At 42.5% G+C, this 14,856-nt stretch overlaps 1 protein-coding gene across 1 annotated transcript in view; it reads right to left on the bottom strand.

Moving 5' to 3' along the window:
* Positions 1 to 14,856, bottom strand: part of Ctnnal1 (catenin alpha like 1) — a 56,409-nt gene that overhangs the window by 32,913 nt on the left and 8,640 nt on the right. The window contains exons 2-3 of the mRNA XM_028779910.1: positions 7,223 to 7,412; positions 1,381 to 1,568 (exon numbers count right to left, since the gene is read on the bottom strand). Of these exons, the coding sequence (XP_028635743.1) occupies positions 1,381 to 1,568; positions 7,223 to 7,412 (378 nt within the window). The remainder of the gene's footprint in view (positions 1 to 1,380; positions 1,569 to 7,222; positions 7,413 to 14,856) is intronic.

Genomic DNA, 14,856 nt, shown 5'->3' on the forward strand with positions numbered 1-14,856 from the left:
ATCTCTCTTCTGGCTGATTCAATTGCCCTCCTCCTCACCTAGGCGGGGGATTATCCACAGAAAGCAATGGCTCTTTGTTCCCAATGATTCAGGGCACAGGCCACTGTCTACCAGAGGGGAAGAGTTTAAGTTCCACTCTTAAATTTTGCAATTTTTCAGAAATATTTAATGACTCTACATATGGAAACTTTGTAGCTGTGGATAATTACAGCTTCATACAATTTTTTTTTTCTAAAGATAAGATTTCATGTAGCCTAGTCTGGTCTCAAACTTTCATGTAACTGAGCCTGGCCTTGATCTCCGATCATCCTACCTCTATTTTCCATATATGGTGCTGACAATCAAACCCGTGGCTCAGTGCATGCAAGACAAACATTCTATCAACTGGGGTACAGCCAGAGCTCAGATGACTTACATTTGTCTTTAGCTTTTAAATCGTAACTCTCTGACTTAAATAAAAGGAAAAGGACTGAAGGATGCTTGTCAGCTAGGTATCCACCACACACAACATCTGTTGGCATCAAGAACTGGCTTTACAGTCAGGAACCAGCCTTATGGTTGCAGATCACCTTTGAATCCAGTGATGATGGTGACGTCACACATAGGTGACAAGTACCCCATGCATCTGTTGCCATGGCAATCTCCATACATTCCCAGAGTCCACCTGGCCCACCTCCCACCTCTATCTGTGAGCAGCTACATCACAGCCTAAATAAAAGGCACACCCTCCTGACCTCCACACTCTTTTCTTTTCCCTTTCGTCTTCATCACCCCCTTGCCCCTTCCCCCCACAATAAACCTCTCTCATGTGGAACTGTACTGGCCTGGTGTGGTCTGTCTGGATACGAGCCAGCCGTGATTCTAACACAACAACATCAGCTTAGCTTTCTTTCCAAATTACATACATTAAAGGCTTTTGGCAGTAAGCCTCAACAAGATTTTTATTGTTGTTTTTATTAAATGAGAAACATCACTTGCATTTAAAGGCTTAGGCCTGGGACTGGAGAAGTGGCTCAGGGGTTAAGGGCACTGACTCTATTCCAAAAGATCCAGGTCTGATTCCCAGAACCCACATGGCAGCTCACAACCATCTATAACTCCAGCTTCAGCAGAACTGGTGCCCTCCTCATGGGCACGCACATGGTACACAGGCTTACATGCAGGCAAACAGTCATATACATTTAAAAAATAGTTTTTAAAAATGGAAATAAATAAAAGCTTAGGGTCAGAAAGTTGGAGATGGTAAGTGTGGAAAACAGCATTTTAAACTCTAGGTAGCAGGTGCTATAAAGAGCTAACAAGCATTGCCAAATTACCTGGATTTCACATCAACAAGGATTCTGAACCACCCAAGACACAAACAAGGACACAAGTGAGTACCTTGTTTCTCGATGTCACTATCTGCTTGATGACTACACGATCTGCCAGCAGCAATACTTTTGTCACTGAGGAGAGCAGCAGCCTGGCGGCCTGCACGACTCCTGTTTTGTCTGTCAGAATGGTGACCTGACCGTCTGATTCCAAATGGCTCCATTTGGTCACATCTGTGAGTGAGGCAATGGTTTCACCTAAAAAGAAAGAGGGGATACTATGCTGGGAATGAACACTTAAACAAAAGACAGACTTTTCTTTCATTTCCCATGCATTTTAACTTGGGAAACAACAGGAATAAGAAGCATCTCTGCCTCAGATGGTTCCTATGGCGCTTTTTAGCATGACAAAATAAAGCAAACAACAACAAAAAAGTACACTCTCAGAACCATGACAAACTCTGATACAGTCAAAAATACAATTTGTCTTTCTAGTAGTTTGGCCAACCACACAATCTAAAGTCTGCCTCTCTGTAAGACCAAAGAAAAGCCCCAGGAGCTGAAAACCATAAACCTAAATCCAGAGCAGTGAGCAGGACACAGCAGCCGAGCAGTGAGCAGGACACGCAGCAGCCCAGGCCTTGGTGTGGGGGTGGGGAAGGGGGAAGAGGGAGGGAAGGGCATTGTCAGTCACCACTATCTGAAGGAGCTTGGGTTTAGAGGGACTTCCAAGTAGAAAGACAAAACTTTAGGCCCAAGGGTCAACATCTTCAATAAAGGGAGGTGGGGCTAGAAGAACAAACTATAGATACTTAGGAATCTGTCGGCAGATCTGCCTGGAGGAAAAGCAGGGAAGAGGAAACCAAGTAAGATCCTTATCCTTTGAGTTCCAAACCTGGCTGACCTTCAGGTCTGTTAGTGATGCTTGCTTTTGTTTAGTTCTCTTTTGTTCTGTTCTGTTTTGTTTTGTTTTAAGACAGGTTCTCACCACTATACGGCCATGGCACTATGTAGCCAAGTTTCATGACTGGCGTAAAACTTGCTATGTAAACCAGACTGGCTTCAAACTCACGGCTTCCAAGTGTTAGGATTAAAAGTGTGCACCACCATGGCCAGCTTAGTTGTTTTTTGTTTTTTGGTTTTTTTTTTAAAGATTCATATACTTATTTTTATTTTTTTATGTGTAAGGATATTTTGTCTATATGTATGTCTGTCTGTATACCACATCAGATTCCCTGGAAGCAGAGTTACTAACCATCATTCAAATGCTGGGAATCAAACCCAGGGCCTCTGGAAGAACAACCTGTGCTCTTAACCACTGAGCCCTCTCTCCAGCTTCAGATACTTACACCTCTTTTGGTGCCTAGGGAAGATCATTCTGGGCCACAGATTTTCAACATTCTAAAAAAACTCTTTCCTCCAACTGCCACCAAATTGATTTTTACAATAACAATTATTATTAAAACTATACAAATAGCTGCTCTTCTAACAAATGAAGCCAAGCTTTGTGTACTGGTTGGAAAGACAGTCCCCTACAGTCTCCAGCATTTGAACACTTGGTCCCCTGTTTGGGAGGTATAAAAAGTTTGGTCTTGTTGGAGGAGTTGTGTCACTGTAGGTGGTCTTTGAGGGTTAAAAGATTTCCACATTTCTAGCTCATTCTCTCTGGTTCCTGCTTGACATTCAAGATGTAACTCCCCAGTTCCCAGCTCATACTGCTAGGCCGTCACTCCATCACAGACAAGATCTAACCCACTACTCTTTCTTCTATCAGTTGCCTTGGTCAATGTGTTTTATCAAAGAAGTAGAAAAGTAATTAATATAATATGATGTTTTCTAAAACTCCTTACTATTATAGTTAATAAGACTTTTTAAATAATTTTGTTTAAGATAAATTTGGAGGTTCTAAAAATATATATGTCTAATGACTGAGTTTCTCACAAAAGGTCTATTGTTAATTTTATTTTATTTTTGGGTTTTCTGAGACAGGGTTTCTCTGTGTAGTCCTGGCTGTCCTAGAACTCACTCTGGAGACAAGGCTGGCCTCAAACTCAGAGATCCACCTGCCTCTTCCTCCCAAATAGTTAATTTTATTATATACATACAAATGTCTTGGCCATTAACATAAAAATCTTAAGTAAACAGTATTAGAATCTTTTCAGCCAAACCATGGGATACAAAACAGTCAACATTTAGAATGTTCAGTTGCTAGGAACACATAAGTGAGACAAAGATAGACTTAAAGCAGGGCAGCTGTTAATGCACAGGGAAGAGGGGATGAAGTCACAGACAGCAGCCATAGGAACATGAAAAGAAAGTGATTTGGGAGACTGTGAGGAAAGAAAATATAAAATTAGTATCTGACCAATGATAAGAAGAAAGAAAACAAATTCAAAATTATAAACCAAATCATTTAAAGAGTATCAGACTCAAAAAGGAGATGACAAATTTAGTTTCAGACAACAGAAATTTAAAATGATACAGGTAGGTACACACAAAAAACAAGCCATTAAATATAGCTAACTATCTAACTGATGCTTTACCAATAAGTAAAGTTTATGGTAGCTATCCTCCAAGATGGCTCCCTAAGAGCTCTGCCCACAGGAACCCACATCTGCCAACTGTCCTCTCCTATGTTGCCCTAAGACTACAGCTGAAGAGAAAGTATACCACTTCTGAAATTAAACAATCAAATTCACTATGGCTGACCAGTGGTTGGTGACAGCCAACCAGGAAGTGAAGCTTGCAGATAACAAAGGCCCAACAGACACCTTCACCCAACATCATAAGATGTAAAGACCCTAAGTTGCCCAGGGGAACCACTTCCTGGTTCCTATTTGAGGCCTTCTATGGCCTGGAGGTTAACTTGTTGCACAGCAATGTTTGTGCCACAAAGCTTTTTACAGCAAAATCTGCAGAGGACAAATGCACTCAGAACTAACCCTTATTGTGGTGGAAAGAGCAGAGGAAATGGCTGAGTGCATGTTTTAGCAGCAATAGCTAAAAGAGAAGATGCTTCCTCTGTTCCTCAGGAAAATGTTCATTTTTCCTATCACTCTCAGCCAACGATGGCTCCACATATGAGTCTGTGCAGACGGCATGCTTGACCGTTCTCTTTCTGACTGAACTCTGGGCATTCAATAAAAAAGGAAGTGGGTGATATCAGCCGGTCCACTGCAAAACAGGACTGAGTATCTCCTTCCCATCACGGCTATTCCAAGTATAGACTGCTAAGAAGTCCCAAAAAAAGCACAAGCTTACAGGTTCGTGGTTATCATTTCTACTTTATTATAAGCAATGAGCTAGTATAGTCCCTTTAGAGTGAAAACTCTAAAACACCCATGGTGGTTTAAATATGCTTGTCCCAGGGTGTGGCCTTGTTGGAATAGGTGTAGCCTTGCTGGAAGAAGTGTGTCACTGTGAGTGTGGGCTTTGAGACCCTCCTCCTAGCTGCCTATGAGACAGTCTTCTCCTGGCTGGCTGCCTTCAGATCAAGATGGAAAACTCTTGGCTCTTCCAGCATCAACCTACTCAATGCCATGTTCCCCACCATGATGATGATGATAATGGACTGAACCTCTGAAACTATAGGACAACCCCAATTAAATGTTGTCCTGTATAAGAGTTGCCATGATCATGGTGTCTCTTCACAGCAGTAAAATCCTAACTAAGACTTACTCTAACAAAAATATTTACTAAACTGCCATATAAAAAAAACAAATATTGACAGGTAGTCAAGCAAAAAGTAAAACCCAACAGAGAGAAAGACTAAGATGTAAGAATCAAGACGTGAAAACTTGGTAACATGTATTCATGAGGAGTGCACACACACACACACACACACATCACATATCAATGCCTCCACAAATGGAAATAGCCCCATGCTCCCATGAGAACATGGCTTGCCCAGTGTGTCTCTGCCTAGTGATGGAGGTCGGACTGGAATCTAACAGTTATCCTGAAGCACTCGCTAGGTCTTGACCACTGCTCCGTGTATTCTTCCTCCCAGTTCTCTCAAACTGTCCAGGAGAAAGAGGCCCTTAAGGGCTGAGTGAGCCGGAAGGCCTTCAGGAGTGATTCACGTCACAGGTCAGTGAAACGTCCCTATTTATGAGCAACTTCAGGAGGCTCACAGTTGGGGTGGGGTTCCTTCTGGAGTGAAAGGACACGTTAGCTAGTTTAGATGATGTGTGAGGCTCATGCCACCGGAGGGGACCTGCCTGGTCCTTGGCTGGAGCTGTCTGCTGATGCCTGCTCACTTTGCTCCTGCACTAAGCACAGGGTGACAAGGCTGAGGGAACATAGGACCTCATGCTGTTCTTTCCCTGTAAATCCCACCCCCGCCGCCCCTCTTGCTTTCAGCAAGGGTTGCTATCAGGAACAATTCCAGCCGTGTTTCTGTTCTCTCTGCATCGCCTATTGTATTCTGTAACATGGTGTCTAAGTGCCCACAGAATAATGTGCTGCCGGGAAAACAGGACTCTCCTCTTACAAACTGGTTTGTTTCCTCTCAGCAAACAATGAGGGTTATGGAACCCTTTGTTTCTCCCATTTTTGTCTTGCTTCCCAGGAAGTACAAAGATAAATTTACTGCTTAAATATTCATCTTTGCCAAAGATTCTGGTATATGTCTCTCTGATTCTAATAGATTTTTCACTTGACATGTCTTTTATTATGACCCACTTCAAATCCTTTTCTATAATGGAAAAAAAATAAAAACTACAAGTAAGGTGAGACCATCTCCTCTGTGTCCCACATAAAGCTGTTCCCTAAACCAACAAATGGCCAGAAGCCCGAGAGGTGGGCCAGAGTCCTCCCTCTCCTGTAGTTATCAGCCATGTTCTGTCAGTTCAGCCACCGTCAGCAAGTAAGCAGTCCATTCTTCCTGTTCTCTGTAATCCTCTTGCATTGTCTGCATTTAGCTGTTTGTATGTAAATGCTTCACATGAAATCTCCCCACCTTCATCCTTAACCGTCTCTCAACCTCTCTTCTCTGCATCATCTACCTCAGTCGGCACAGTATGTCACCATTCTAACCAGGGAATCAATCCCATGTTTCAGGCTTAGGACTGAAGTCAGAAGGAGCCCACTATTCCTAAAAGCCAACCTAGGTCATTAATGTTCTAGGATTTTTTTTTTTAATGTTTTTATTTTTTGTATTTCGAGACAGGATTTCTCTGTTTTAGCTGTGGCTGTCCTGGAACGTCTCTGTAAAGCAGACTGGCCTTGAACTCACAGGGTGTAGGGGATTAAAGGCATGCACCATCATCTTCTGGCTGGATATCTTAACTCAAAGTAAACCTAAAGTGTTTTTTCAGGGATGTAGCCTGGTGGTGCTTAGCATAAAAACAGTCCTGGGTTCAATCCCCAGCACTGTAGGAAACAAATTCCTAAGTTTTTCCCAGATGTAGGGGTACACAGCTATTATCCTAGCATTTGGAATCCAGAGACAAGAGGATCACTCTAAGTTAAAAGCCAAGCTGGTTTACACAGTGTGTTCCAGAATAACCAGGCTACCTAGTGAGACTGCCTCAAATTAAATAAATAATAAAATATATATAATATTCAGAACAATGAAATTGGAATAGTCTTTAAAATAAATATGCACAGCTGGGAGTGGTGATGTTCACCCATAATATCAGCACTTGGGAGACTGAGGCAGGAGGACTCCCACTATGTTTGAAGGCAGCCTGAGCTATGGAATGAGACCTACCTCAAGAAGAAAATGAGAGCTGGGTGTGGGCCCACATGGCTTGGCAGAGGCAGAAGCAGGTGGATGGATGTCAATGAGTTCAAAGCCAGCTAGGCCTCCAAACAAAGTTCCAGGTCAGCAAGGGCTTTGTCTCCTAAAACAGACAAACAAAAACAAAACAGCATGCAAGCAAGCAAACAAAAGGTAGATAAATACATACCTGCTCGTTTAGCTTCAATGCAGGCAATGTTAATTTCTTCTTTCAAATCCCAGTTTTCATTGGCTATAGCTTCCCCTACTTTAACAAATCTTCCAACTGCCAAGTTAACAGCTTGTCCCACACGCTGAATTGCTTGCAGAGTTTTATCAGACTTTTTGGTATTATCTTTATGATTAATAAGTGTGGTAATCTGAAAATTAAAAAAAGAAGAAGAAATTTTTACTTCAATACTTAAAGAAAAAAAAAAAAGATATCACAAAGGCCAAGAAAATTAAACCCAGCATATCAGACTAGCCCAAGAGCCCATCTTGCAGCCCGGGGGCCAGGCAGTGGAGCATCTTGCATCATTTCCCAGGACAATGCTTCTATTTAATTGTGACTACAAGTTCACCTGAGGGCAGTAATCGGGGACACACACTTCCAGATACTCTCCAGATCTTCCAAAAAATCTTCAAGACTTGAGAACATGGCAGGGCAAATCACTAGTTCACAGCACACATTTTCCTCCGTTCTACCTAAGCTGCTCTGAGCAAAGACACCTCTTACGGCATTCCACTCCACTGCTCACAAAGTAAATGGGCTATACATAATGGTACTTGTGCACTGGAGTTGTAGCTTAGTGGCAGAGTACTAGCCTAACACATAGGAGGTCCTTGGTTCGATCCTCAGCACTGTAAGATGATACTTGAGTCACACAAGTTTACTGAACTCACTAACAGCTTTAGAATGACCAGTGCAATCTAGTCTTTCAAGTCAGTTTTTTTTTTTTAATCAGTCCCCAAATACAAGATATACCAAGAGTTTTATCATTTGGTTTCAAGTCCTGAATCAAAATATAACAGATGACATGTATAGATCATTAAAACAAATGAAAATCTTTTAAATGTCTTAGAAAAGTAACGGGGGCTGGAGAAATGGCTCAATGGTTAAGAGCACTGACTGCTCTTCCAGAGGTCCTGAGTTCAATTCCCAGCAACCACATGGTGGCTCACAACCATCTGTAATGAGATCTGATGCCCTCTTCTGGTGTGTCTGAAGACAGCTACAGTGTATTCATATATAATAAATAAATAAATCTTAAAAAAAAAAAAAAGAAAAAAAAAAAAAAAGAAAAGTAACACATGTACAATATGCACATGCAAAATGTTTATTTTAAAATGTTAGCTGAAAAACAGATACCAACTAGTAAATGTATATTGAGTTTCATTTTGAAATAATTTTTATGGAATGATAACAAAGACCCAAACAAAACACTAGACGGCTCAAAAAGTGACAGAGCAGTGGTTAAGAGCGCTGGCTACTCTTCCAGAGGACCTGGGTTCAATTTCCAGCACCTAAACGGCAGCTCACAACTGGGGACCAGATACACAAATGGTGCACAAACATACATGCAAGAAAATATTCACACACGTAAAGTAAAACTTACATTTAAAAAGACCCAAAGTGCCGGGCAGTGGTGGCGCACGCCTTTAATCCCAGCACTTGGGAGGCAGAGGCAGGCAGATTTCTGAGTTCGAGAGTTCGAGGCTAGCCTGGTCTACAAGAGTGAGTTCCAGGATAGCCAGGGCTACACAGAGAAATCCTGTCTCGAAAAACCAAACCAAAAAAAAAAAAAAAAGAAGACCCAAAGCAGAATATAAGAGGGAAGCATTATAGAAGATACCAAGCATCTTTTAAATTAAGGGATTAAGAGCTTAGGATTAATGGAAATGTCTAAATTTGAATCTTGGGGTTGCCAGTACCAGGAGAGATGAGCTAAATGATACGGAGAAATATACCGAATGCCCCTAATTTCTTTATTTTTGTGTAGATGTACATGTATTCATATGTGCACACATGTGTGAGCATGCATGTTAATTGAAGCCAGAGGCCGATTTCACTAATTTCACTTCCTCATTGACTCTCCACCTTCTATTTAAGACTGTCTTTCAGTGAACCCAGAGTATTCTCAGTTACACTGGCTGGCCAGGGAGCTCCAAGGATCCTTCTGTCTCCATCCTCTTCCATAGCACTGGGATTCCACTCTAGCTGTGCACCACTCTATCTGGTTTTCAACTGTATCCAAACCCAATCCTTATGCTGGTGGTGCAGGCGCTGTACTCACTGAGCTCTCTCTCCCAAGCCCTGCCACTATTTTCATCTACAGTATCGTTTCAACACACTATTTCAATACAATGTTTAGTATCTGTTAGATGCCAAGACCTCAGGATGTGCAGTGGCTTGAATAAGTGTCCCCCATCGGCTCATATACTTGCATGCTTAGTCTCAGTTGGTGAACTGTTTAGAAGGTCTAGCAGGTGAGGCCTTATTGGAGGAGACAGGTCTCTGGGAGTGAGCTCTGAGGTTTTAAAAGTCCATGGAAGGCTCAGCCCCTTTCTACTTGATGCCTGTGTTTCAGAAGCTGCCTACCCACAGGCTCTCAGCTGCTGCTTCAGAGCCATGCCTGTCTGCTTCCCTCTGCAACTGCAAGCAAAGCCCAATTGAATGCTTACTTTTATAAGAGTTGCCTTGACTGTGGTGTCTCTTCACAACAATAGAACGGTAACTAAGACAGGATGCGTGAGTGATTGAGACATACAATACCACCTCCAATGCTTGCAGTATAGCAGAATAACAATCCAATCACAAAATATATTTCATAGATGAAATAAAACTCTAAAAAATGAGGAAGCATCAATGAATGATGAAAAGGTCTGTGCTACATTCAAATGAAGAACCACAGTACTAGAGAAATAATTTTAATGGAAGTTCTCTTAAAAATATAACAATATGATACTGTACCTAGGAAGCCACCTGAGACTGGCTGCTCTTTCTTCTCTAAGAAAGTGGAACTGACAGTAGCATACGAGCAACTGCAGGGATGATGTATTTCAGAGAACAGAAACTGAGGGGTGAGAGGCTTTAGGGGTGAGCCTGTCCTGTTAAGGACTGAAGTGAGGCCAGAGTGATGAAAGCAGTGAGCAAAGTGACAGGCACAAACCAGTGCCAGTGACGGATGGCCAGGAGCTGGCCCTGGAAGACTGCACAGCCAGCAGCTGCCCTTGGAAGGCTGGGGATCAGGGCAAAGAATGCATGTTTTGAGCCAGGCGTGGTGGTGCTTGTCTGCTATTCCAGGGAGAAGGACATTTTGAGTTACAGAGTGAGATTCTGCTTCAACAGAGTTGTGCATTACTGGGAGCCACAGAAAGGTTTTTAAGCAGGAATGTAGTATAATCTCTGTGATTTTGAAACATAAACTCCTTCAGACCTCTCAAGGATTAAGGAACTTTGTTTCTCTCCCAAGTATAAACTCACTTCTCATGAGTAGATGACAATGGACCTCATGGTGCATTTCTGGGTAGGTTTCAGGACACTGTGACGTTATCTATTTCCATCTGTCCCTCTGTCTGTCTCTCTGCCTCTCTCTGTCTCTTCTTCCCTCAGTGCACACATGCACATTCCTCCCCTCCCCCCACCGTGTGTGTGTGTGTGTGTGTGTGTGTGTGTGTGTGTGTGTGTGTGTGTGCGCGCGGGCAGTATATTTCTGCTTCCCTCCCTCCGTCTCTCTGGGATCAATCACAGGGACAGAAAGCTCACTGCCCTGTCACAGCTGTCCCACATGGAGCAATCCTACAAGTAAGAAATTGATGCCACAGGTCAACAGATGCAACAGAACAGAGGTTTTTCAACAGACAAATGAGTGAACTTGGGAACAGACTCCCCAGGCCAGTTTAAGCCTTCAAATGCCCATAGGCCCAGCCAAACACCTTTATTTCGGTTTTGTGATGGACCTTGGTCCAGAACCATTGTGTAAACTAAACTACTACAGAATTCTTAACTCACAGAAACTCAAAGACAGACGTTCGTTTTTTTGTTTTGTTTGTTTGTTTGTTTGTTTGTTTTGTTTTGTTTTTTCGAGACAGGGTTTCTCTGTATAGCCCGGGCTGTCCTGGAACTCACTCTGTAGACCAGGCTAGCCTCAAACTCTGAAATCCGCCTGCCTCTGCCTCCCAAGTGCTGGGATGAAAGGCGTGCACCAACACCGCCCGGCAAACGTTCGTTGTTTTACAACACTAAATTTGTGGTAATTTTCTAGGTATGAATGTGAGATGCCCACCCTGCCCCCCAAGGCTCATGTGCTTGAAAACTAATTCCCTATCTGATTGCACTGTTTGGGAAGATTATAGATACTTTAGGACAATGGCTTTCAACCTGTGAGTCACAACCCCTTTAGGGGTCAATGGACCTTTTCGCATGGGTTGCATATCAGATATCCTTCATATCAGATATTTATATTACAATCCATAACAGTAGCAAAATTACAGTTATGAAGCAGCAATAAAAAGTAAGGTTGGGGGTCACCACAACATGAGGAACTACAGTAAAGGGTCGCAGCACTAGGAGGGTTAGGAACCACTGGTATAGGAGAAGGAGCTTTGCTGAAGAAAAATGTGTCACTGGGAGTATTCCCTGAGGTTGATTCTCTGTTTGAGACAGGTTCTCACTGTGTAGCCTCGGCTGGCCTGGAACTTACAAAGATCCACTTAGGGTTAGAGGAGTACAGCACCACACCAGGTTGGCATTGAGACCCTATGCCCTGATCCCTTGTCCTGTTTTCTTTACCCTTCCTCAGCATGTTCTTTCTAGAACTATAAGCTAAAATGAACCCTTTCTCCCCAGATTTGCTTTAATCAAGGTGTTTAAGGACAGCAATAGAAAACTAATGAAGGCATTGTTCTTTATTGATAAGTAGGAAAACAGATTTGGTATCTGGACCTGGAGAGATGCTATAACAAAATCCAAAATTTGAGAGTAACTTTGAAATTGGGTTGCCTTTGAGTGGGCTTTGGAGAATGAACCCCAGGAATGTTGAGGGCACTGCACAGAAGCAGGAGACTTTGGGGAAGCTCTCTATCAGTTTGGAATGAATATCAAAACAAACACCTTCAGCTGGTCCTATAGGAGATCACAGCTTACAGTTCCACAAAGCCCAGGGTCAGGCCTCCAGACATGGTGCCTGGTGAGGGCAGGGTCCTCATGGGTAGTGAGTGCTTTCTAGATCTTCACTTGGTAGATAAAGCAAACAAGTTTCCTCAGGCTCCACCCTAAAGTACTAGTCTCATTCATGACTTAATCCCCTCCCAAAGGCCTCATAGGTTACTAACATTACCACGGGGATTAAGTTCCAATTTAAGAATTGTGAGAGGAAACTAATATTCAGACCACAACAAAAGTGTAAGCAAAAGCTTATTTGAAACAAACAAACAAAAAAAAAAAAGTGGGAAAGAGATTAAGGACAGGCTCAGCAGGTAAAGTGTGTGAAGACCTGAATCTGGATTCCAGAACCCACACAAAGCTGGGTGCTGTAAAAAGGACATCCAAATTCTCAAAACTGCTATGGCAGGGAGGAGATGGGAAGTAGAGACAAAAGAATCTCTCAAAGATCATGCATGGGTCAGCTAGCCTAATCTACCCAGAGGCAAACAAAAAGCAACTCTGTCTCAAAGAAGATGAAAGGTGAAAACAGATATCCAAGCTTATCCTTTGACCTCCACACACACACTGTAGCGCATGCATGTACACATTCACACACACACACACACACACACACACACACACACACACAAACACAATCTCTCACACACCTTTCTCCTTTATCCACACCCACACCCCCCACAGCTTTTGGGAGCTTTTTTAGGTAAAAAAACAAAACAAAACAAAAAAAAACAAAAAAAAACCTCACTAGAAACTAGAGGGAAAGAATCTTTACTCTGTAGTGGCAGAAGATCACCCTTAATAACAAGGAAAGTAGAAAATATTCCTCAGGTGTTAGGTGGTCTAGCTAAGGTGGTTTGAAGGGGCTATTGATTGCAGTAAAATATAAGTGAACAGAGAGAATCAAACACTGTTAAATAAAATCAAGCCACAACTTGCTGCTTTTGAAAATTCTTAGCCAGATGGCACACCGAGATAAAATCATAAATGGCTTGCAGGCAAAAGTCAAATCTAAGGCACTGTCAAGAAAGGCAAATCTAAAGACGGACGCTAAGGGATCAACTGTAAAGTCTGGCAGCCGGCCTTGGGAGCTTAGACACTTGTCCTCCAGCTGTCCCAGGAGTCAGAAGGCAGAGAGGAAGTGACCTCTGCACAGCCCATGGGGATGGCTTTGTCTAATACACCGAGTGCAGTGTGACTCAAAGAACAATTAACAAAATTAATCACGCCGGGCGGTGGTGGCGCACGCCTTTCATCCCAGCACTTGGGAGGCAGAGGCAGGCAGATTTCTGAGTTCGAGGCCAGCCTGGTCTACAGCGTGAGTTCCAGGACAGCCAGAGCTACACAGAGAAAACCTGTCTTGAAAAACCAAAACAAACAAACAAACAAAAAAAACAAAACAAAATTAATCACACTGGCAGAGACATCATCAGCTCAGACTTAAAAAAAAAAAGGATCAATATGAAATGAAGAAGTTCTATGGTCAAGCTTCCACAGGTTGAGAAACTAGCTACAAACAAGGGCTGCCTTTCACAAGAAAGGGTGACCAACTGAGAAGCCAATGCCAAGACATGAAGACAACTCTCGGGACTTGAGTTTTAACTAAGGAGCTGCCAACCTGGATCCAGGTGCATTTGGGGAAGCTATTAACCAGTAGTTTTTTCTTTCCTTGTTTTTTAGTATAAGCCTACAAAACATCCTGCATGTCCTATTTTTCCTACAGCTAGAAAGAGTTACACTTAGGAATGGCTATCTATAAAAAGCCAGATTTCCAGGTCAACCTTGTGATTCAAGCTGAGGTTGTTTACGGATGGAAAAAGGGAAACAATTTACCACAGAGGTTAGAGAACACAAGTTCTTCGCTATTGCTTCCTACCAGAGGCAAAGTCTCCACCCCATCTTCTAAGTTGCATCTAGCAGAATAAGCAGGGACATATATCAGGAGGTAGAATGCTGGCCTAGCATGCACTAGGCTCTGGGTTTGATTCCCAGTACCACACATCAGGGCTATGACAAACAGGCCTGCAATCCCAGTACACCACAGGTGGAAGCAGGGGGATATCTTCTATCTTAGCTCATAGAAGAAAGCAGACACAACTGTTGTTATTCTAGAGGGCATGGTCTCACTGGGTTTCCATCTCTCGATCTCTAACCTCTGCTCTCTAGGGGAAGGCAGTTGACTAGAGCCACAGGAAGGCTCCCATGATGAAGAGCTAAGGCTACTTGCCAAAAGCTACAGAGATTCTCAGGTTTCCAGACAGCACAGAGACGGTATCTGGAGCCACCCAAGTAATTCCCAGTTCTCAAATTTCCGGTTCTAAGGAACTGACTTATTTTAACTCATTAAGTTTTGAGGCATTTTGTTATGTAGAAATAAACAAAATGTCACATGTGTGTTTTGAAGTCACTAAAGAGGAAAAAAAGCTAATTTTTTGGTTTATCTATCTATTTATTTTGGTGGTAGATAAGTTACATAAAAAATACTTGACAGTGAATGTATAAATCCAATATGATCCTCCTCAGCTTCAGAACTGTATAGAAGTTCACTGAGATGTATAAAGTTAAGTAAGGTTAATTTTGCTTTGTGATTTTCTTTTTTGCAGGTTTTTAAAGTTGGTTTGGTTTGGTTTGGTTTGGTTTGGTTTGGTTTGGTTTGGTTT

Source organism: Grammomys surdaster, unplaced genomic scaffold, assembly GCF_004785775.1.
Source record: "Grammomys surdaster isolate TR1022 unplaced genomic scaffold, NIH_TR_1.0 363, whole genome shotgun sequence".
NCBI lineage: Eukaryota > Metazoa > Chordata > Mammalia > Rodentia > Muridae > Grammomys > Grammomys surdaster.